Source organism: Corythoichthys intestinalis, chromosome 12 (genome assembly GCF_030265065.1).
Source record: "Corythoichthys intestinalis isolate RoL2023-P3 chromosome 12, ASM3026506v1, whole genome shotgun sequence".
Classification (NCBI taxonomy): Eukaryota; Metazoa; Chordata; class Actinopteri; order Syngnathiformes; family Syngnathidae; genus Corythoichthys; species Corythoichthys intestinalis.
Window position 1 is genome coordinate 48,438,671 of NC_080406.1, and position 24,257 is coordinate 48,462,927.

At 39.4% G+C, this 24,257-nt stretch overlaps 1 protein-coding gene across 4 annotated transcripts in view; it reads left to right on the top strand.

The window, feature by feature from the left end:
* The window catches only part of man1a2 (mannosidase, alpha, class 1A, member 2), a 71,834-nt gene that overhangs the window by 27,001 nt on the left and 20,576 nt on the right, over positions 1-24,257 (top strand). For all 4 annotated transcript variants that reach the window (XM_057852262.1, XM_057852263.1, XM_057852264.1 and 1 more), the window contains exons 3-6: positions 2,854-3,115; positions 8,980-9,076; positions 13,569-13,687; positions 18,841-18,921. In XM_057852262.1, the coding sequence (XP_057708245.1) occupies positions 2,854-3,115; positions 8,980-9,076; positions 13,569-13,687; positions 18,841-18,921 (559 nt within the window). The remainder of the gene's footprint in view (positions 1-2,853; positions 3,116-8,979; positions 9,077-13,568; positions 13,688-18,840; positions 18,922-24,257) is intronic.

Here is a 24,257-nt window from a genome sequence, read left to right on the forward strand (position 1 = left end):
GCTCAAACTCACGGCTTTAGCTCAACTCATGCTGCTGGATAAAAAACACAAGAATACCTGACTGCTGCTGAAAGCCACTACAAACTACGTCAACATTGTTTAACTGTAGATAATAATCTCATATGTATACAGAACTAGATGCAAAATGACAGACTCGACGGCGTTAGCAACATTGAAGTATGGAAAACTAGATGCGTTAGTAAACGGCCGCCATCTTAAAGTAGGAGACTTCCCTAGTAGGCTGTTGTGAACCTTCCAAGCGAAACTAATTAACTTTCTAAATCGGCAAAATCTTGACTTGAATCTATCTTCAAAACAGCTTTAAAACTTTCTCATGTCGAAAGTAGAAGGGAAATTATGGAATAACGGGAGCAATTTTTACAACTTTAACAGTTGATTCGCAAAATTAAATGAATTGAATGTAGTTTAAAGCTGCTGATACAGAATCGGGACTTGAGTATTTTATTTTCTGTTTTAAAATGTTAACTTGATACTGAAATAGTCGTTTATTTAAACCTGAGAGGCTTTTTATACAATTATTGTAACTAATGCACGAAACATTAAAAGCATCTAACAGCTTGGGGGGGAGGGGTGGTTATGGGATTTTCCACTTAGGTTGTTTGTGGGTTTTGTTTGTTTCAGACAGTTTACAATATTATTTGCACGTTTTACTGACTATGCCATTTCTGTTTTTTTATTTATAATGTTTTGTGTTTGTCACTGAATAAACAGGTCAGTTTCTTGTTACCAACCGTTGTGTGTTATTCAAACTCACCTAATTCAGCTGGCTAGTTGTTACTAAAACTCTTTTCAACATGAGTCTGACAACTAAGTTAGGAGGCTAAATAACTTTAAACTTTAAAGTGATCCTCTGATTTAAATACATGTAGGCTCTAATAAACCACAATTGTTCTCTTGTACTAAAATATGTTGTTAGAAACACATAAAATGTTAAATCAATGGCAATATTTTATAATATTTAGTCCATATTTTGACCGTTAGTTGGTGCCATGGTTTGCGGGCTCGCAGTGATGACTTAATTGGTATCTTTCCAAATGTGTAGCGTGTTCAACATTTGCTTATTGCTGCCTAAACTCGCGAAGTAAAATGCCACGATGTGCTGCTTTTGGACGCAATTTCCAGTCGAAGGGGAAAAAAAGGGGTGTGAAGTGAGTGGTCAAGGTGGAATTATTATTTTTAGTGAATAAATGTGCATAAGTGGAAGCTTCTCCCCCTTTTTGGTCCCTGTATGCATGTATCCTACCAACCATGTGTTACAACTGGCGCCCGAACATTTTTCCTGGATCCTCAGTCAAGTAAGGGTCCCATCGCGTCTGCACTAATGGTTTTGGATCTGTCCATTTATTTTTATTCGTCGGTCCCACAGCGGCTTTTTGGATCAGTCTATTTTGTGGAATCGACGGCCTGATCACGGCTGCGATATTGCCATGGGATCGGTCTAATTCCTGGATCTTCAAGTGAGTAAAAAACTCAGATTTGGATTAGTATTGCTATGTTTTTTGTTGACTATTCTTAGTGGGAGTTTTCCCCAAATCATACTAAATAATTAAAGCACTATGGCACGCTACAGTGACGACAGTGACTCTGACGTGGACCTTACAACAATGTTGGAGTTTGTCAGGGAATGCGTGTTTGCGTACTGCTGAGCTCCCGAGTGAAGTGGTCAAGGTGGAAATATTGTTTTTTGTGAATAAATGTGCATAAGTGGAAGCTTCTCCCCTTTCTGGTACTTTTATACACGTGTCCTAGCTACCACGCGTTACAATGTACAAGACCTGGATTACACAAGGTGTGCTCTTTGGCCTGTACTGTATGTAAAGCACACGACAGCTCTGGATGCTAACAATCTACGTAATTATATTGGGAAAACGTTTGAAAATGCAATATGCTTACAGTGAATATCTGCAAATAAAACCGGAGTTCCCGCATTCCAACAGCATGCACTCTCGCTCCCAACAGGGAGTTCCCAACAGGACTCTCTCGCATCACCAGTTTTGCCCAACTTTTGTCTTATCAGGTATTTGCTGCACGCATTTTCCCCTGAAGCTCGTCTTGTGAACGACCAACAGTGCTGTCCTGCTCTTCACTTTTCAGATCTGGTTCAAATAGGAAGGGTAGAACTAACGACATGTTGGGAAAGCTAACGAGTGACGTGCTGGAATTTCGCACGCGGGGCCAGTGACGTCATGCACTGCGACGTAACAAGAATGGCGACCTATCACTTAAAATAATTTTACAAACTTTATTAAAACAAAAACATTAAGAGGGGTTTTAATATCAAATTATTATAACTCATACTAACATTTATGTTTTAAGAATTATTTGGCTTAAAAATCGAGGATCCCTTTAACACATGCTCAAAAAGGCCGGTATCGGTATCTGCCAGTATCGGTATCGGATCGAAAGTGCAAAACAATATCAGTATTGGATCGGAAGTACAAAAACCTGGATCGGGACATCCCTAGCCAGCATAATTATTCATCACCATAAGAAGAAAACACATTTTCTTTACATGCAAATAGTATGTCCGAATGTGTGTTTTGATGTTTGTAAATATACTGCTGTATGTGTGATATAATTTTCAGAGAACAGGATCACAGATTGTGTTTGTTTTTACAGCTTCTCATCTCTAATGCAGTGGAGTGCTGATTTCTCTAAAAAGCTTTGACCTTGCTCTTTGGCTCATATAATTAGTTTTCATTTTAAAAAATGCCTTTTCTGTCCAATTACACTGTTTATTTAGAGTCAGGCTTGCTTGCTGCTCTGTTTGTGCAGGCTAATTAGCTGCCAGAATAAAGGGAATATTTATTTATTTATTTATTTTTTTCGCAGGGAGGACGAGGAAAGCCTCCGCAACAAGATTCGTGCCGACCACGAGCGGGCCCTGCAGGAGGCCAAGGAAAAGCTGCGAAAGTCACGTGAGGAGCTGCAGGCCGAGATCCAGACGGAGAAGAGCAAGATTGTGGAGGACCTAAAGAAAAAGGATGCTGGACCAAAGCCCTTGCCACCTGTGCCCATGCCTAAGGTTGTGGGTGTTGGGGACGGTGAACCTATTGAGCCTGATGTCAAAGACCAACGAAACAAGATTCGAGAGGTAGGAAGATTGTGTTATTCTTTCCGTAGGCAAAAGCACTCCAATTTTAATTTCTAAATGAGCTATCTGAGTGTCTTGTGAAACTCTGGCTGGTTAAAAAATGGGAGGGGGTAGAACGCTGCTCCTCTTTTCCCTTGCTAATCGCAAATTGCGGGTATAGTTCAGGGCTAACCTACGCCGCACTGTCAGTACGCAGCAGCTACAAGTTAAATAAATATCATTCATACAAGCAATAGTTTTAAATAAACATTGTAGTCATGTCTTTTTCTTTCATATTTCACTGTATGTTCATTTTGCTTTAAAAAAAAAAAAAAAAAAAAAAAATCAAGATAATGACAGTATTAGCAGGCATGAAAATCTCTCACCTTTCGGCGAAATTCGCCGTTTGAAGTCAAAAAGGATGACCTACGTGAATCGTGAAGATCCGAGGAGAAAATTTTTAGAGGGGAGGGGGGTCCGGGTGTAGGCATGTGCCGGTTACCTTCACGGTTTACCATGCTATGAAAACGTATGAAAACGTCGCGGTTACAAAACCACTAACATTTTCCGTCATACAGTAGTACGTATTCGTTATTTTTCATGTGTCAAAAATGCAGCCAGAAGTGGCTTGGCGCGGCAGCGCTTACCCTTCGCCTGTTTGATGCTGCGTGTGTCAGTGACGCTATACCAGCAAACCCAAAAACAAACAGTCCAAACACAAGGCATAAATTCTTCAATTTATTGATCTCTCAAATCGTGTTAACTGAAATATACCAAATGAATACATTTAAAACATTGTACAATCGTATTTTTCCACGTCTGAGTAGCTTCAACAGTTTAGCTTAATGAAAAAGTTCGCCAAAAACAAAACACACATTTTCCTTTCAAATTCTTTACACAGAGTTACTAAAAACTTAAAAAGACGAATGATAAGCAACGCTTAGCCAGGAGAGTAACTTCATTGATATGAGGTTAATCACAGCCGATGAGAGAGAGAGAAGTTTGTATGCAGATGGAGAAAAAAGAGAGCGTCAAAGATCGCTAATTGCGACAGATGATCTTGTCCTAAGCACAAATTCATGTTCTCTGGTCGAGGAGAGGTCTCACTCCCAATTCTTTTTAGATGAATGCATTTGCCAGCATAGTGAATTTGGTGAGTAATGGTTTCAATCGTTTTCATATTTTGCGGTATGACAAAGTTACTGCCATTCGTTGCAGCTTGCGTTGAACACTGCCAGAGCTAGCCAAATCTCCGGTGAAAAACTAGCATCAAGCTTGTGTATTTAACGGTAATATAAAAGCAGTGTTGTCAGTAACGCGTTATGTGAGTGATGCGTAACTAATCTGATTACTTTCCGTAAAGAGCAATCTAATGCATTCATTTTTCTAAATCAGTAATCTGATTAAAGTTACTTTCCTTGATGCCTGTGCGTTACTATTTTGTTATTGCCCCATAATGTATGTAGACTGAAGAATACTATAGTCATGGGAGTAACATCACATGTCACATATTCTAATCGGAGATGGAAAAAACACGGGTCATGTGTATTACCATGATGCGTGAGCCGTGAGCGCTGGGGGTTTGCGGCCAAAACAACATAGCCTTGCTACCTCGCCAGGATGCAATGAAATAGGCAGGAGATATGCTACAAACTGCTGCATTTGCACACTGGAAACACTGCCATTACTTCACATTTTTGTCCAGTAAAAATGAGAAAAATATCTCCATGCGCTGCGAACTTTGCGCTGGCTCAAAAAGACTGTCGACCGCTATAAGCATTTAATTCAAGCACCACTTGGAATTACAACACAACAGGTAACACGACAGGCAGGACTTTTTGATACTGCTCGTGCTCAATCCTCGGTTTAAGCTCAGTTGTTGTTGAAGGTTTTGAAAGCTTAGGTTTAAAGAAATTCTAAATATCCATCTTGCCTCCTCAGCTGTAGTTTTGGCTAAGCAAAGCAAACGGCTGTCTCTAAGGTGCTATAGTCACATGATCTGTTCGAAAAATAATTTGGACCCATTATGAAATACTTTGAAGGATTCTTGTTCATTTCATTCATTTTTGTTTGTTTTATTGCTCTAATTTAATTGCTTTATTTTAATGGCCATATTCAATGGTCTTTATTTTAAAGGGGAAGTTCAGAATTTTGTACATTAGGCTTAATCTTTGAGTTAGGGGTTTAATTAGTCGTTGGAGTTGATTTGAATAAATTCTGTGCAGTTTGCCAGTTATTTGTTCGTTTCAGGGCTCCGGAGTGGCTAAGCTAGCGCGAGTCAATGGTGGTTGAAATCAACTCCTTCAACTAATTAAACCCCCGCTAACTCGAATATTAAGCCTTATGTGAAACATTAAAATTGTCAAATTCGCCTCATGTAGGACGTTTCGCCGACGGAGGACATTTTTGGCAGAACGCCGGAACATATTTCCTCCATACCCTTCTCACCTTTTTAACCCCTGATCCATTTTCATGCCTGTATTAGGCATGTGCCGGTATGAGATTTTCACGGTACGATAACCGTGAGCAAAAATACCGCGGTTTCACGGTATCACGGTATTGCAATTATAGCTCCAAAATTTTGAGATGTATGGGTTTAAAAAAAAAAAAAAAAGGATTTTTTCAAAACATATTTGCAAATTGGAACATGAATATAATGTGAAAATAAATAAACAAAAAATAACAAATATTATATAAAATTAAATAAATAGAAACTAGACTATACCCACAGCCACAGCTCAAGTTGCTCAATATTAGAGTAAGAACAAAATAATTGCTATAAAAAGTAAAAACACTTCTAAATAAAATTAAAAATATATACTGTATGACTTTATTTTGAGGGGGGAAGCTCAAGTGAAGTTTCGCCATTTTCAGCCACTATGTCAACTCTAGTCTACATGATGCCATGCCTTTGTGTTAAAAAGAACAAAGAATTCATAAGTTAATAAGTTAGTTAAAAATGTATAAGTTAGTTTTATAAATTAGTTAAAATGTAAATTGTTGAGGAAAGGTTTCATCTAAAAAAAAAGAAAAAAAAAAAAAAAAAAAAGTGCATTCAATTTTTCTCTCACTCAGCGGCTGTGAGACATAAAAGAAGCTGCTCTCCCAGTTTAGCCTAGGCTAACATTCGTCTTTGTAAGTTTTAGTTAGTTTGTATATTGAATTTGAAAGGGAAATGTGTGTTTTGTTTTTGGCGAACTTTTTAATGGAGCTACCGCTATCCTGTTGAACCTAATCACACGTGGAAAAATACAATTGTACAGCGTTTTAAATGTATTTGTATATTTCACCACGATTTGAGAGCTCAATAAATTGAAGAAAAGTACGCCTTGTGTTTGGAGGATTTGTTTTTGGGTTTGCTGGCTGTTTAGTGACACTCACGGCAACAAACGGGAAGGGGTGAGCGGTGCCGCACCAAGCCACTTCGGCTGCATTTTGGCACATGAAAAATAGCGAATACCATACTAAGGTATGACGGAAAATTTTAGTGGTTTTGAAACCGCGACGTAACTTTTCACACCACGGTAAACCGTGAAACAGGTAACCGGCACATGTCTAGACAGTATTTCTCATATTAAAAAAAAAATAATGAAAAACTTGATGTTACAGAGGGGAAAAAAATGAGACCGGCTTCGGATTCCGCACCCAAAAAAATAGTTAAAAACAGGTGTCGGACCAACACTTCTGGCCAAAAGTATTAGCGCCCCTGCAGTTCTGTCAGATAATGCTCACTTTCTCCCAGAAAATTATTGCAATTACAAATGCTTTGGTAGTAGTATCTTCATTTATTTTGCTTGCAATGAAAAACACAAAAGAGAATGATTTTTTTTTTTTTTTTAATCATCATTTTACACAAAATTCCAACAATGGGCCGGACAATAGCACCTTGCCTGGCTCTGCCAGACTGTTCTCCCTGTATTTTTCAAACACTGAGAGTATAGTCTGGGAACCAGCCCATTAACGGCCTCTCGAGCAGGTACAAAATCAATCGACAAATCAGATTAGTTTATTTGCATGACGTGTTCTTAACGAGCAACGTCACTCTTGCGCGTCGGTAAAATCAGTTTTAAATTACCAAAAACACATCGACACGAGTCATTGACAACAGTCTGTCTCGCGCTAGCCATGTTGAATAAACTCCGCTCTCTTCGTATGTTTACTTCCGCACGCAAGTCCCTCGTCCTGCCCTCGTCATTTTACTAATGTCACGTCTGCCCGTCGCTGATTGGTCCACTCCGCTGTCTGTTTGCTGTGGCTTGCTCCGCCCTGGAAATTGTATCCGCGTGAATGGTGGCCAGACTGAATAGCTGGAACAGCAATGAGTCTGGTGTACCAGTCAAAATAGCACCCTCAGCCTAATACTTGGTAGCACAACTTTTAGACAAAATAACTGCGAACAACCGCTTCCGGTATCCATCAATGAGTTTCTTACAATGCTCTGCTGGAATTTTAGACCATTCTTCTTTGGCCAACTGCTCCAGGTCTCTGCGACTTGAAGGGTTCCTTCTCCAAACTGCCATTTTCAGATCTCTCCACAGGTGTTCTATAAGATTCAGGAAGTCTGCAGTGCTTTCTCTCAAACCATTTTCTAGTGCTTTTTGAAGTTTGTTTTGGGTCATTGTCCTGCTGTAAGACCCAATACTTCTTAGTGAGACCCAGCTTTCTCACAGTGGGCCCTACATTTTGATGCAAAATTTGTTGGTAGTCTTCAGACTTCATAATGCCATGCACATGGTCAAGCATTCCAGTGCTAGAGGAACCAAGCAACCCCAAAACATCAGGCAACCTCCGCCATGTTTGACTGTGGGGACCGTGTTCTTTTATTTGAAAGCCTTGTTTTTTTCCCTGTAAACTCTATGTTGATGCCTTTTCCCAAAAAGCTCTACTTTTGTCTCATCTGACCAGAGAACATTCTTCCAAAACGTTTTTGGCTTTCTCAGGTACCTACCGTAGAGTCCCTTTTCATTCAGATGCCGTTGTACCGTCGGACTGCGGGACACCTTGAACATGTTTGCATGTTAGTCGAGGCTTTTTATCCACCATCCACACAATCTGTCCTTGAAATCTCTCGTCATTTTTTCTTTTCTGTCCACATCTAGGGAGGTTAGCCGCAGTGCCATGGGCTTTACACTCATTGATGACATTGCGCACGGTAGACACAGGAACATTCTGGTCTTTGGAGATGGACTTGTAGCCTTGAGATTGCCCATGCTTCCTCACAATTTTGCTTCTCAAGTTCTCAGACAGTTCTTTGGTCTTCTTTCTTTTCTCCATGCTCAATGTGGTCCACACAAGGAAACAGGAAATGGGTTGAGTTAACTTTAATCCATTTTAAGTGGCTGCAAGTGTGATTTAGTTATTGCCACCGCCTGTTATGTGCCACAGGTAAGTAACAGGTGCTGTTAATTATACAAATTAGAGAAGCATCACATGATGTTTCAAAGGGTGCCAATACTTTTGTCTGGCCCATTTTTGGAGTTTTCTGTAAAATGATCATGATTTATTATTTTTTTTTCCATTCTCTTTTTTGTTTTTTCATTTCATGCAAAATAAATGAAGATATTACTACCAAAGCATTTGTAAAATGCAATCATTTTCTGGGAGAAATTCAGCACCATCTGAAAGAATTGTAGGGGTGCCAATACTTTTGGCCAGCTGTGTACCTCAACAAAAATTGTCACAAGGAAATGCAACAATATTCGGGGCAAAAATATATAACACTACGGATACATTCCTGTCATGATCATGATCAGACCTCAATATTTTTGCTTTGCAAAAGACGATTGCTGCAGAACAAATTTCGTATGGTAAAAATCTTCTGCAATAATGACACATGGCTTAATTCATGATCACTCCTGATGTGCTGTGTCGTTGTGATGTTTCAGATGATGAAGCATGCATGGGACAGCTACCGACAATATGGCTGGGGTCACAATGAGCTCAAGCCCCTCGCCAAGAAAGGACATTCTACAAATATCTTTGGTAAGATTTCTGAGAAAGCAGCATTAAAAAAGTGAGTGCAACAAACACTCCAGTGCATAGTATGATTAACAGTTCTAAAACCAAAACAAGTATCATTGGAAAAGGAAGGCACTAAGAAACAGATCATTAATTATTTCACATCGTTCTATTTGTGACAAAATCTAGGTTAAGGCAGTCACACAGTTGATCGCACTGAACGTTGTCCATTGCAAAAGTGATCCTTTATCCACATACTGATCCACTTCAATTCTGGTAATTTTAGTTTTAAACAAAATTCTGTTCTCTAGCTCATCCACACACATTAGTCACTTTACCTGGCTTTATTCCTGGCAAGTCACAGTGTATCGCTTGTCATTCAAGAGTGAAAGAAGTTCACTTAACATTATAGCAGTATGAAATAATCTTTCTGTGGCAGAATGAAATAGGCTAAAAATACTACTTTATCCCTAAGTTCCCAAACAAAGAGGATTTTCAATGTAGGGCTTGCCTTGTACCAAGTTATAGATTATGCCTAGTGCCTCAGCAGGCATCGAAAGCTGCTAATGTGGGGCTATAGTAACCCCACCCCAGAAAAAAACCCTACTACATCAATTTGTATCAGTTAATCACCCAGTTTTAGTTATGTAAAGTTGGTAAAGTGATATCTCAGTTTTAACGTGGATCTGCTGTAGGAGTCCCACTAAAACTACACTCTTGATAACAGTACCCAGGTATTGACAGTATTTACATATACAGTGCTTGTAGAGCAACGAAGTACTGTACAGCCTTACTGAACTAGTGTTATGTAGCACTACTCTAGCATGACAATGATAACATTGTATAATCAATTATGAAATTATTAAACTATTTTCATATGACCATATTTTCGTTTATTGAGTGTAAATGTGTTAAATGTCAAAACAAGACCCATATTATCATGTCAAATTGATTTGGTCCATTTGCAGTCCCCAATAGACGTCTTTATGGGTGTGACAGTAATATTCGTGGTTTTTTTTTTGCACACAACCCCTGTTGTACTTGTTTGCTTGCTGTTTTGAAGAACAATCCTGTGATCTCGGCACACAGATATTACAGTCAGATTTTTGGTTTTTTTTAAAATGCATACTGTATGATATATACAGTGCTGCTCGAAAGTTTGTGAACCCCACAGCGATGGTCAGATTTTTTGTAAAAAAAACTAAAATAACCTTATTAAATGTTAAGTTATACCCAAATCCACAATACTGACATTCCAAATAATGGACTGAAACAAAAGAAATAGTTATATTGTCATTCTTTATTTAACAAAAGTGGTTGATTTAAGAAAAACTCAGATATCATGTGTGCAAAAGTATGTGAACCCCTTCAGTTAATTGGATATTGCGCCTCCTTTTGCAGAGATTACCTCAACCAAACGGTTTCTGTAGTGACTAATCAGCCTCTCACATCTACTTTGGGGGATTTTTGCCCATTCTTCCTTGCAGAACGCAGTCAGTTGAGAGAGGTTTGATGGGCGTCTGGCATGAACTGCTCGCTTCAGGTCCCGCCACAGCATTTCAATGGGATTTAGGTCAGGACTTTGACTGGGCCAGTCCAGAACACGAATCTTCTTCTTTTTCAGCCATTCCTTGGTTGTATTGCTGGAATGCTTTGGATCATTATCATGTTGCATGATCCACCTTCTGCCAAGCTTTAACTTCAAAACAGATGGCGTCAGGTTATGTTCTAGGATTTGACAATATTCCTCAGAATTCATGATTCCCTGGACTATGTGGAGTTGTCCAGGTCCTGAGGATGAAAAGCAAGCCCAGATCTTGACATTCCCACCTCCATGCTTCACTGTTGGGAGAAGGTTCTTTTGGTGGTATGCAGTGTTGACTTTTCGCCAGACATGGCGGTTTTGGTTGTGACCAAACAGTTCAATTTTGCACCTACATCAGTTGATGAAAACTCTTTTTAATTTAGTCTCGACAACACAACTGTTAAAAAAACAAAAAAAAACTACTGAATTGATTGATTAGGAAATCAGGTTGAAATAATAGAAAATTCCAAAATGTTGAGGGGGTTCACAAACTTTTGAGCAGCACTGTATACAAGATACACCATAAGTATGGGCTGTTGAATCCACCTGCATATAGTATGCTTTGGAATCTGGGGGACAAGTACTGCACTTGGGCCTTTAAAGTGCCTGTGAATGCATAAAAAAAATCTTAAATAGCATTATTATATGAATTAGAATCATATTTTGAGACGATTCGACTGTATACAACAATTTGGCTAAGCGCAGATGACGAGAAATTAGTCTTTTAATCTGCCGTTTGGCCCCGCATGTCATTATAGCACTCTAGCGTCCCCAGCTGGAGGATGACGTCGGCAGGGTCATCTAAATACACAAAACTACACCGGATCATTTCACACAGTGGCGGGGTTGTTGATTGTCTTCACCGATCGGCAACCCCCACGGCACCGAGAAAGTTACAGCTCGTCGTTCCCCTGCTGCAGGCAGGAGAGCTCGTTTGCTGGGGAAACAGCTGGAGAATGACCGCCAGACAAACCAGCTGGCGTCAGAGAAGCGCGTTGCTGCCTGATCCCAGCCCGAGGATAGCTGTCTATTGCCGGGCACACAAAGAGGGCACAGGGGGCTGTAAGTCTGGACGATATGGAGAACCGCAAGAGCACATGCAGAGTATGCGAAGAGGACCGAGGGGGGTGTGCGACAAGCCGCCGGTTGTCAGCCAAGTGGCCTTCTCGGGGACAAGGAGCATTGTCACAAAATGCAAAAGTGTGTCATGATCCCAGTATTTGACATAATACAAAACACGATATTTACTCACCTTCCTCCTAAGTCCAATGGTCCCACAGTTGTCGGACTTGTTTTGGCCATTCTCCGGAATGAACAGGAACTTTTGAAACCCAAAAAGGCTCACACGCCTCTGCCTGGTGCAGCAACAAAACCCTGCAGCACATTTGGCTGGCGTAATGAGAAGAATAAACAAATTAATCCTCCAAATCAGCTGAATCCGCAGTCCATCTGCATGCTATAAAGAAACGCTGTATTGTGAGATGCTGACCCGGGTGATGTAACATTCGCATTCATCCTCAATCCAGGAAGTCACTCATTTCTATTGCCTCGGGATTCAAAAAATTGAATTTATAAATCGATCACTTCCACACACATCTAAGCGGTCCATTTCATTCCGGAGCATAAAATACCGCGTGGAATATGAACTTAACATGCTTTTTGCTGTCATAGGCACTTTAAGTCAATCAGTCACTCAGTCTCTCCAAACCCCTTTATCAAAACTCTCCCAACGATGAATGAACAACAACCTGAGGGGAAAAAAAACGAAACCTTGATAAGGGACCACAGATCTGGGAGGGATACCCTTTTCAGGATGATAAGGTTGTTATGGATGCCAATCACATTACTGATCTAACTAACACAACAGCCCTTCCAAAAAAGCCAAGTCACTAAATGAAGACACTAATACAACAGTCCATCAAAAAGGATGAAAAAGATGAGGCAGCGCAGGATGGGACCCTCAGGAAAGCATCTTCTCCTTCACTGCCCCAAGATGTTTGGCCAGCTGCACCGTCAACAGAAAAGCTTTGGTCATCATCATCTTGCTTTTCTCACTGCAGTGGGACTGGGAGCGGAGGGGGAGAATAAAAAGTGTCTTTTAAGGAGACCTACATGTAATTTTAACTAAATGCTAATGTTTACCTCATATCCTTCTTCTGGTTCTCTAGTGAAATCATTTAAACTCTTGGGAGGGAAACGAAGAAAACCTTGAAGGAAAGAATATATTGTAAATAAGAAATTCTATCTCTCATTATTTTGGCATTCAACCTAAAATTTTTTCTGTAATCGTGATTGATCTGAACCCGGAGAGGTTTAGTCTGATTTGACAGTCAGACAAAAAACTAAATGTGTGTTCTAATTGCAGATTGGATTACAGAAATGGATAGGAAAAAGCAACCGCAAATATCTGTGAAATGTAAAATTTACAGCCCTGTAGTGTAGTTAAAGGAATGTATTCTCATTACGTCCTTTCAAGGCAAATTATTTCTGTCTCCATCAGCCTCTCTTTGGTGTTAACATCAATGGTTATCAGATTGTAACTGCAGGTCGGAAATAGAGATTGGAGATGGGAGCTGGTTGAAGCATTGTTCAGTCCAACTGTTGAGCCGAGCTATCAAGAGGCGGCAGGTGGCTATTCTCTCCCCTCCCTAGCAGACTGCTATTAATTCTTGGATTAATTTTGATGTTCTTGTCTCATTTTGAGTGGAGCCCAATAAACAAATATCAATAACTGAGCGGCGAGGGTGAGGAATTCATTGCAGCTGATGAGATAACATGTCTTTTTTTGTAACATTCTTTCACTGATAATTGTGAGGTTTTCATTTTTTTAAACATAAAGGTAACCGAAATCGTCTTTGTCTATAGCTCTTTAAAGGAAGACTTAGTAACTTTACAACCTTCATTCAGCATATTTTTAAATTTTTTTTGCAGGAAATTCTCAGCTTGGAGCATCCATTGTGGATGCCTTGGATACACTGTACATTATGGGCCTTCATGAGGAGTTTAAAGATGGGCAGGAGTGGATTGAGCAGAATCTAGATTTCAGTGTGGTGAGTATATCCTGTATTTTTCGGACTACAAAGGGGAACTCGCTTATAAAGTGGACCATCAATAAATGAGCTTATTTTCATATAGGGATGTCCCGATCACATGTTTTTGCAACAGAGTCCGAGTCACCTGATTTTGAGAATCTGCCGATACAGTGTCCCATCTGATACCGAATTTTTTTTTTTTTTTTTAATTTATGATTTTTTTAAAAATTTGAACAGACGTTCCAAACATGGTACAGTTCTGTAATTTTGACAGTACTTCCTCTTCCGGGAGTGGTGTGGACTATAATTTTATAAAACGTATATATTCGTGTATCTGGATTATTTTTGTTACTTTTAAGCCCTTAAAAATATATATATATATATATATATATATATATATATATATATATATATATATATTAGGGCTGTCAAACGATTAAAATTTTTAATCGAGTTAATTACAGCTTAAAAATTAATTAATCGTAATTAATCGCAATTCAAACCATCTATAAAATATGCCATATTTTTCTGTAAATTATATATATATCCTGTAAAATAAATGGAATGGAAAGATAAGACACAAGATGGATATATACATTCAACATACAGTACATAAAGACTAGTGGGCATTTCACTCTACTGTAATTTAAATCTGTCTATGCTGTCCTCACTCCGAAGCGTCTACTTTTTCCAAAGCTAGACAGCTAGTGAACGACGCCTTCATTATCAGACTTCTTCCTTTTTCATCTGATTTATTAATAAAATGGCCTCAAACCATTGTCCTCTTTAGACCGTCGTAAAACTACAAAAAAATAGTACACAAGCATTGCATTGGCAACAACGTTAGCTTAGCACGCTATACAGGTTCACTAAACATAAACAAAAAGCGTCTCATACAAAAATTTAACATTTCGCTTACTGACATAATATGTACATTCTTTACAACAACCATACTTACGGACAAATCTTGTCCAAGGATCATTTAAGCACAACATTACAACGTAGGCGTAAGCCCGAGACATCGTGCAGCCATATTGAACTGGCAAGAAAACAATAAACCATGTCGCAAAGCGACCACAAGAGTTCGCTGTTGGACAGCACAAAAAGCCTTGCTGTAAAACTTACCAAAAGGCAGAATACTGTCTGAGCGTGACATGTGCATTAATTGCGTCAAATATTTTAACGTGATTAATTTGAAAAATTAATAACCGCGCGTTAACGCGATAATTTTGACAGCCCTAATATATATATATATATATATAACTATAAAAATTAGGTCTGAACGATGTTGGAACATTGCGATCTACATTGCCAAGGCTCCACACTTACTTTTTGCATTGGTTGCACCCAAATTTTTTCTTAAGGTGGACCAGCACAAAATGTTTGCGCATCCACATTTTTCATCGTATCACCTTTAATGCCATACTTTTAATCACTCTCCAAAACATTCATATAATTCATTCTGCTTATCCTCACGAGGGTCGCAGGCGGTGCTGGAGCCGATCACAGCTAACTCCAGGCTAAAGGCGGGATACGCAGCCAGCCAGTCACTGGGCACATATAGACACACAACCATTCACGCACACACTCACAAATATGGACAATTTGAAGTGTTCAATTAGCATACCGTGCATGTTTTTTTTTTTTTTTTTTTTTTTGATGTGGCAGGAAAATACACACAGGCACGGGATGAACATGCAAACTCCACACAGGAAGACTAATTGAAAACACGATCCCACAACTGTGAGGTGGACGTGCTAACCACTGTCCCACCGTGCCGCTTTCGTAACGTGAATTATTTTTAAACAAGGATAACATAAAAAATGCTTCTTTTATTAAATGCTTCGTCGAGTCCATTCAAATTCACTCACGCTTTGACGCTCATTTGTGCCTTTTATGGTAGAGCTACCAAGCCTTTTCTCGCTAGATCAAACCTACAAATCATCGTAAACTTTAACTACCAAACAGCTGCAATGGTGACCAAGAAAAAAAAGACGAAGTTTGGCGCACTGCTTAGCTAGCAGGAGGGAGTGTGACAGGCTGAGCGTGAAGCAGTAAAACATAAATATATTTTTTAAATTAAAAACCCGATCCTTTTCACCCAATTCTCTGAAAAATGGCGCAACTGGCCCGATCACGTGATCGGATCGTGGCATCCCTATTTTCATACATAAGGTGCACCTGACTATACGGTGCATTTGTGCGTCAATGTTCTGCATTTGTCATTTGTTGATTGTTATTTACGTATTTATTATCATTTAATATTATTTATTAAAAGTTTGTTTCATTTATATTTTGGATAAATGATGAATGTGTGTCTTGAGCAGTTTACTGGAGCAATATAATAGATGTACAGTGGTACCTCTACATACGAAGTTAATCCGTTCCAGGAGCTTGTTTGTAAGTCGAAATGGTCATATGTCGAGCAGGATTTTCCCATAGGAATACATTATAATTCCATTAATTCGTTCCACAGCCCAAAAACCTGCACTAAATCCTTAAAAAATACTGCTGGTACTATTACAAATGGCAATTACATATAGCAAAACAAATAAATAATAAATAAAAATCGGATTAATAATATAATAATAATAATAATTCCTTTAATAGTGTAACGAAACGGGTTCTAATAAGGCGGACGTTTTTTTCTGTACCTGAAGGCACCGCGGCGCTGACGTGACAAAGAGGGAGGGGAGCGGGTGAAAGTTTACTTTCGCTTTCAATGCTTTCTTGAGAACATCGTCAATTGCGGCAGACAGCAGGCGTTTTGTGTTGAATAATTTGTGAAAGAAATGCTGAAAACGTGGCGAAGCTGGCGATTTCTCTGGAGATGTTACCACAATAAGAATTGTCAGCTTAACTTATAAAGACTGGCGAACGATGGTCGGAGGAGGACCGTGGAGATGTATTGTTGAGCCATTTCACGGATGCCCACCCTACGCTCATATTTTTCTGTCATTTGCATCTTTATTTAGAAGGTAAGCGTCAACTTTTTCCTTGTTTCACCACCTGTACCAACCTTTTCTGAAACCTGTGTTGATTTGTCACACAAGAAAATCCGCCGTGCATTCGTCTGCGGTGCTGCCATTGTCGTCGTATTTCGAGCATGTCGTCGGATGTAGAAACAAATGGCGAGTCAAATTTTACGTCGGATGTCGAAAAGTTCGTGTGTCGAAGCGATCGTATGTAGAGGTACCACTGTATACCCTAATAAAAAAGTTCAAGGTCATTAAGCACAACCAGAATTCATACATTAAAATCACAAATAATGTACTTTTTTTTTTCTTTACTATAATACACATTTTTGATAAACATATCATGAGGAATGGGGGGAAAATGTGCTTCCAGCCAAAACATAATTGAAAAATTACTCAACTTCATCTGATTCATGGGTCTGTTTTCCTTTTTTAAAAAAAAAATTGTATCATTAGTTACGGAACTGTAATCCTCCATCTGTAGTTCTTATACCTCATTGCACGCTTAAGTCAGAAAAAGGCACATTAAAGCAAATTGCAGGAGAACGTGAATCTTTTGTATTTTGTAAATGTGTTCAGGCAATTTCTTCCAAGTTGTCTGAGGGTAGCAAGAAAATAGGCTGATTCAGCAGTGCAGCGACTGTTGCATTTACATAAGCTTTGGCACAGTGACAGGGTCAGGTGATGTTAGCCCATTTGGGGAATCACAGCCCTGATCATAAGGGACAAGCATGCCGCCCCAGCAGGAGGTATTGATCCTCACCCTAGGCACCGATGCCAAGGTGAGAGAGAGTGCCAGCAAACCCTCCGCCCCAGCTAGCAGGAACCGGTACTTCTTTGGCAAAAAGGGTCCGTGAATGGCTTAGGACCACACTGGGTGGGCGACACAGGCACCGCTCCACTTCAGCCATGAGGAGACAGGAGAGCAAGCCCGGCCACCCGGGGAGCCCCCATGTCAGATCCAAAGTTAGGGTGATAAGTGAAAGAGTGCATGCATGTCCCTTTGGCATGCACTGGAGTCTAACGCTAAACCATATGTTGAACACGTTTGATTTATGAATGACATTCTTTCACAGGCAGAGAAGAAACAATGTTCTAAGTTCACCATTTTAGTTAAAGCTGACAATTTTTCCCCACTTTTATCCAGTTTTTTACATTTTGCAGACATTATTTTCTTGTCTTAGGTCCTGTATGACTATATTTTGCTATTTGTTGGCACTTCCTTATCCTTCCAGTTTAATAACATACTACTTATGTTAAGTTCTACCTATGAAATATTTAACAACTCCACATGATCAACCAAAAAGGTAAACAACTGATTTACAGTATGTATTCATAAATTCTTGAATTTCTCTGTTAGGAGTTGCAACCTCTTGGTACCTCACGATAAAATACGATTTGCGATGCAAAGCTCACGATAACGATGATCTTACAAAATGGCGATACAACGATTATCGATACATTGGTCAGGAAATCATTCTAGGATATTCTACAAACCACTAATAAACAGAAAAACAAGCTTCTGCTGTGAATTGGATTGAGTTTATCATTAGTGGACGTCCAATCCATTTGAACTGGGAGGGTGGCAGCGAATGAACTAATTCGCTGCCATCCCTGCCACTTCAAACGAATTGAACGTCTATGGCAGCCAATGCCAGGCAAGGAAATAATTTTGGGCCATTTAAGGTAATTTACTTGTTCATTTATAGTTACTTCCTGTTGATTTTGGGCTATTTTATGGGTCTCTTCCTGTTTATTTTGAGTTACAGAACAGGAAGTGACCTGGAAATCACCCAAATGAATAGGAAGTGACTCAAACTCAACAGAAAATGACCTGTAAATGCCCTAAAATGAACAGCATGTGACCTGTATACGCCCTGAAAATCGGACCGAATGACTGTGAATGCTCTGATTTCGAATGAACGAACGTTCCCAGTCTAAATGGATTGGGCATCAAGCACTGTCAATGCAGCCTGAGAGTTAACTGAGACACTATTATGGTGAAATATTTTGGTAGCAACTTGTGGGTTCATTTTTATTTATTTATTTTTTAGACATTGACACTTCTTAAAAACGATGTCTTGATTCTTGGCAGGAGCATATCAATAACCTTTTGGGATACAATGCATCACGATATATCACCATTTCGATATTTTGTCACACCCCTATTCTCTGTGTTGTTAACTGTTTTTTCAGAACGCCGAGGTGTCTGTGTTTGAGGTCAACATCCGTTTTATTGGAGGCCTCCTAGCAGCATACTACCTCTCGGGTCAAGAGGTTAGTACTTGTGTGGATGATGTGTATATTTAGGTACAGGAATATTTAGACAATGACAGTTGATGAATGAGTTTATTAATATGATGAGCATTTTCAGTTTTTTAAAAGCCAGAATGTGAGCATATTTGGGTTTTTAAACGTGTTTACATCGCCTTGCATAACCAGATTACTGCCATAACCTGATTACGAAAGGAACATTGGCTGCATGTGAGCGTAGTCAGGGATTTTTGTGAAGTCATATAGGAAAAGTGACAATCAAAACTATATCTAGCGACACTTTTCTTCAGCCGTCTCTCATGTTACCTCATTCCACCCCCAGAGACCACATGAATAAAAATAGCAGTGTACAAAGGGACAGCATGGAGAACACAAAGGGGAGTGAATGGAAATGGATGGAATCGATTTGTTTGGAAGTGATGGTTGATCTGATAAGTAGAAGGTAGTGGTGCGAGCATTTAATCCCTGAACCCTTGCATTGATTGACACATACATTGTGAATCTTGATGTTTGACCAAGTAGGATGCAAAACCACCAAACAAAGCTGGATGTCGAGTGCTGAGTTCACACTACAGTTTTTTGGGGGGTCATTCCCAATGGTCAAGTCATTAAAGGGATTTTGTCCAAATTCAGGCATTAAAAAGCATTAAACTAAATGTTCAAGGCACTAAAAATTATGAGAACTTGAAAGTTACAACTTTTTTTTTTTTACATAGTTTATTTATCTAAATCTAATTCTGATTATGCGTGTGGGCACAGAGATAACATCAGACAGTCACGACTTCGTTTTTTTGAGGCCGCGGTAAGGGGGACAAAAAGAAGAAATAAACGGAGTGTGTTTCGCCATTGACTGCTTCTAATGGCCGGCGCAATAAGATAAAGAAATGCAATTTTTCAACACACTCATTGTAATCACTCGGTCAATCAATCAAATTTATTTAGATAGCCCTCTCAAATTTCTGGGTGAGTTTGCGTGAGAGTATGAATATTTGTTGTTGAAAAGGTTCAGCATTCACACTGTGCCAACCAAACAACCCCCAATCCCTGTCCAAAAAAAAAAGTGAGGAGCGGGGGGAACAACCGAAAAATGGAGTCTCTGGTGAAGGTGTTTGTTTCCTTAATACTGTAACAAAGACAAGGAAGTCGTCAGGTTTTTAATCCTTTATATTAGAACTGGTGCTACACAACACGGCTACTGTCTGCCGTTGGCAACGTCAACAAGAACAGAACATAGAAAGTAAAAGTATCCCGCCCCACACTTCCGCACTTTCAAACGGTGCCTCAGGAACAGCATGCAAAACACAACCGCCACATTAGAACCCAATTCTTTGTATCAAATGCAACTGCTTAGCGCAGCACAACAACATTTCGCAATAGTAAATCGTCTGCCCTCTTGTCATTGTTGATTTTGAATACCATGTATTTCTGCTTCCAAAGATGCACTGCGTTTAGCATCACAGCTCCACACTGTAACGCTGCACATAAAGTAGCAAAAGCAAAACCCTGCTCCATTTGCATTCACAAGCAAAGCAGTGTTCGCTTAAGGCGGACCGAGACTCACGATATTTGAGCTGACCAGAGTTCGTTTGTTTGGTCCGAACTAAAGATTGGATTTGTGTTCACATTTACAGAACGAAGAGGACTATCTGAGAAAAAGAACTCTGGCCCGTTTAAAATGGACCAAATATTGGTAGTGTGAAAGCGCCCTCAGTTTTGCTTCCAAAAGAATTACATTATCGTAAACCCAGGAATCGCTCGAATGTACCGGTAGCTACTCTGGTTGCTAATTTTTAGGGCTGACTGTAATACCTATAGATAGTGCTCCCCAAAATGCATGCATTGCCTTCCTGAGCCTTGTGTTCTCACTGAAGTTGCATCAAACTGTTGTTACATTTAAGTTTCATTTGTATTTTCAAAGATTAAAATTATTCATTGTTTAACGCTTACAATTTGTGTGTGTGTGAAACTATCTGGCAGTTGGGCATTGCATTAAAATTGTTTAAAGTGGCATTAAATGAGATTTGCTGATACATGTAGAAACCCTGGTCACGAAGTCAGTCCAGATCGGCAGTCGGTGAATAGTCACACTACTTGAGGCTATTGGCACTTTTGACCTGGAGACATCGGTCACTACAATCAATGTGTCTCCGTGAGTTGTCTCTCGGCAAAAAACGGTTTGTTCAATAGTTTGAGCTGGGAAGAGGACATTTTTATGATCTATATCCGCCATTGATGTCTGCACACCTCGGGGGATGAATGAATCACACAATGTGGGAAAATGGTTGGCAAGCACTGAACTAGAGGAAGGGGCTGATATGCAAAATATATTGCTAAAGACATCGAAAGAATGTAAAAATATAGTGGGCCCTCATCATACAAGCACAATCCATTCCACGACTAAGCTCTTAAAATGAATGTACTTGTATCATGAATGGATTTTCTCCATAATAACATAATAGGAAATAGCACATAATAACACACGTTATCCATAAATCATCAAATCATTTAAGGCATTTAATATTTAAACTATCTGTAAAAGAAAAGTATAAAAACAATCTTCTTTATACACAAGCCAGTGTTGTTTTTGACAGAATGTGACGCTAACAGTAGGAGTTACATTTAGCGTCTGATGATCACTCAGCACAGATCTTTAAAGGCTACAGCAGCACTGCATATTCTCTCTAGCCAAGATGGAAAACAAATCTACCGTGATTCCAAACAAGCAAGATAGAGCTATGCGTAGCTTGAAACACATTCTAAACTCAATGCGGCACATTTCGCATGAGTGACACGATTCAAACACTGCAACGATGCAAGCTGATGTACTCCACGTGCAAAATGTCACGCATTATGAACATATGACAGAAACGATGTTACATTTTCATCTGGTCGTCTCGTCAGACGAAAACTGGCACTCTTCCCGTTATGTTCTCTCACAAGCCACGTTTTTAGCTAGTCATCATAATGAAAAACTTGTTCGTCGACGAAATATTTTTATCATTATTGTTGACGAAAACAACATTGATAACACTTCACATGAAAGTGCAAGCCAGGTGAGCAGCAGGAGAGAGTGAGAGAACAGGCAGCCATACTTACACAGGCATGAAAATCTCTCACCTTTCGGCGAAATTCGCCGTTTTGAAGTAAAAAAGGATGACCTACGTTAATCGTGTAGATCCGAGGAGAAAATTTTTTAGGGGGGGGGGGGTCGTTTGTAGGCATGTGCCAGTTACCTTCACGGATTACCATGCTATGAAAACGTCGCGGTTACAAAACCACTAAAATTTTCCGTCATACAGTAGTACGTATTCGTTATTTTTCATGTGTCGAAAATGCAGCCAGAATTAGCTTGGCGCGGCAGCGCTTACCCCTTCCCCTGTTTGATGTTGCGTGTGTCAGTGACGCTATTCCAGCAAACCCAAAAACAAGCACTCCAAACGCAAGGCGTAAATTCTTCAATTTATTGATCTCACAAATCGTGGTAACTGAAATATACCAAATGAATACATTTAAAACGTTGTACACTCGTATTTTTCCACATGTGAGTAGCTTCAACAGTTTAGCTTCATGCAAAAGTTCGTCAAAAACGAAACACACATTTTCCTTTCAAATTCAATACACAAAGTTACTAAAAACTTACAAAGACGAATGATAGGCAAGGCTTAGCTAGGACAGCAACTTCATTGAGGTTAATCACAGCCGCTGAGAGAGAAACAAGTTTGTATGCGGGGAGGAAAAAAAAAAAAAAAAAAAAAGAGCGTCAAAGATCGCTAATTGCGACAGATGATCTTATACTAAGCACAAATTCACATTCGCTGGAGGAGGTAAAGTATCACTCCCAATTGTTTTTAGATGAATGCATTTGCCAGCATATTGAATTTAGTGAGTAATGGTTTTCGTTTTCATATTTTGTGGTATGACAAAGTTACTGCCGTTCGTTGCAGCTTGCGTTGAACACTGCCGGAGCGTCCGGTGAAAAAATAGCTCCCGTTAAGGTAGCGTCAAGCTTGTGTATTTAACGGTAATATAAAAGCAGTGTTGTCAATAACGCGGTATCGTAATGCGTAACTAATCTGATTACTTTCTTTCAGTAAAGAACAATCTAATGCGTTCATTTATCTAAATCAGTAATCTGAGTAAAATTACTTTTACTTTTTTTTTATGCCTGTGCGTTACTATTTTGTTATTGCCCCATAATGTGTGTAGAATGAAGAATACTGTAGTCATGGGAGTGACATCACATGTCACATTTTTTAATCGGGGATGGAACAAAAAGGGTCACGTGTATTACCATGATGCGTGAGCGCTGGGAGTTTGCGGCCAAAACAACATAGCCTTGCTACCTCGCCAGGATGCAATGAAATAGGCAGGAGATATACTACAAACAGCTGCATTTGCACACTGGAAACACAGCCATTACTTCACATTTTTGTCCAGTAAAGATAACAAAAATATCTCCGTGCGCTGCAAACTTTGCGCTGGCTCAAAAAGACTGTCCACCGCTATAAGCATCCAATTCAAGCACCACTTGGAATTACAGCACAACAGGTAACACGACAGCCAGGACTTTTTGATACTGCTCGTGCTCAATCCTCGGTTCAAGCTCAGTTGTTGTTGAGGGTTTTGAAAGCTTAGGTTTAAAGAAATTCTAAATATCCATCTTGCCTCCTCAGCTGTAGTTTTGGCTAAGCAATGCAAACGGCTGTCCCTAAGGTTCTATAGTCACATGATCTGTTCGAAAAATAATTTGGACCCATTATGAAATACTTTGAAGGATTCCTGTTCATTTTATTCATTTGTGTTGTTTGTTTTACTGCTCTAAAACTTTTATAGACAACATTTTAAGGGCCATATTAAAGGGGAAGTTCAGAATTTTTTACATTAGGCTTAATCTTTGAGTTAGCCGGGGTTTAATTAGTCGTTGGAAATGATTTGAACAAATTCTGTGCAGTTTGACAGTTATTTGTTTGTTTCAGGGCTCCGGAGTGGCTAAGCTAGCACGAGTCAATGGTGGTTGAAATCAACTCCTTCAACTAATTAAACCACCGTTAACTCGAATATTAAGCCTTATGTGAAAAATTAAAATGGTCAAATTCGCCACATGTAGGACGTTTTGCCGACGGCGGACATTTTGGCAGAATGCCGGAACATATTTCCTCCACACCTTTCTCACCTTTTTAACCCCTGACCCATTTTCATGCCTGTTACACCGTAAAATTAAGGGAAACAATAGCTTAACCAGAAGAAAAATACATCTTTGGTTTAACCCTATATACTCTGAGCATTTTTTGGGTGAAATTAGGGGTTGATTTTTCTATGATTATTTAGAAACTAAATAA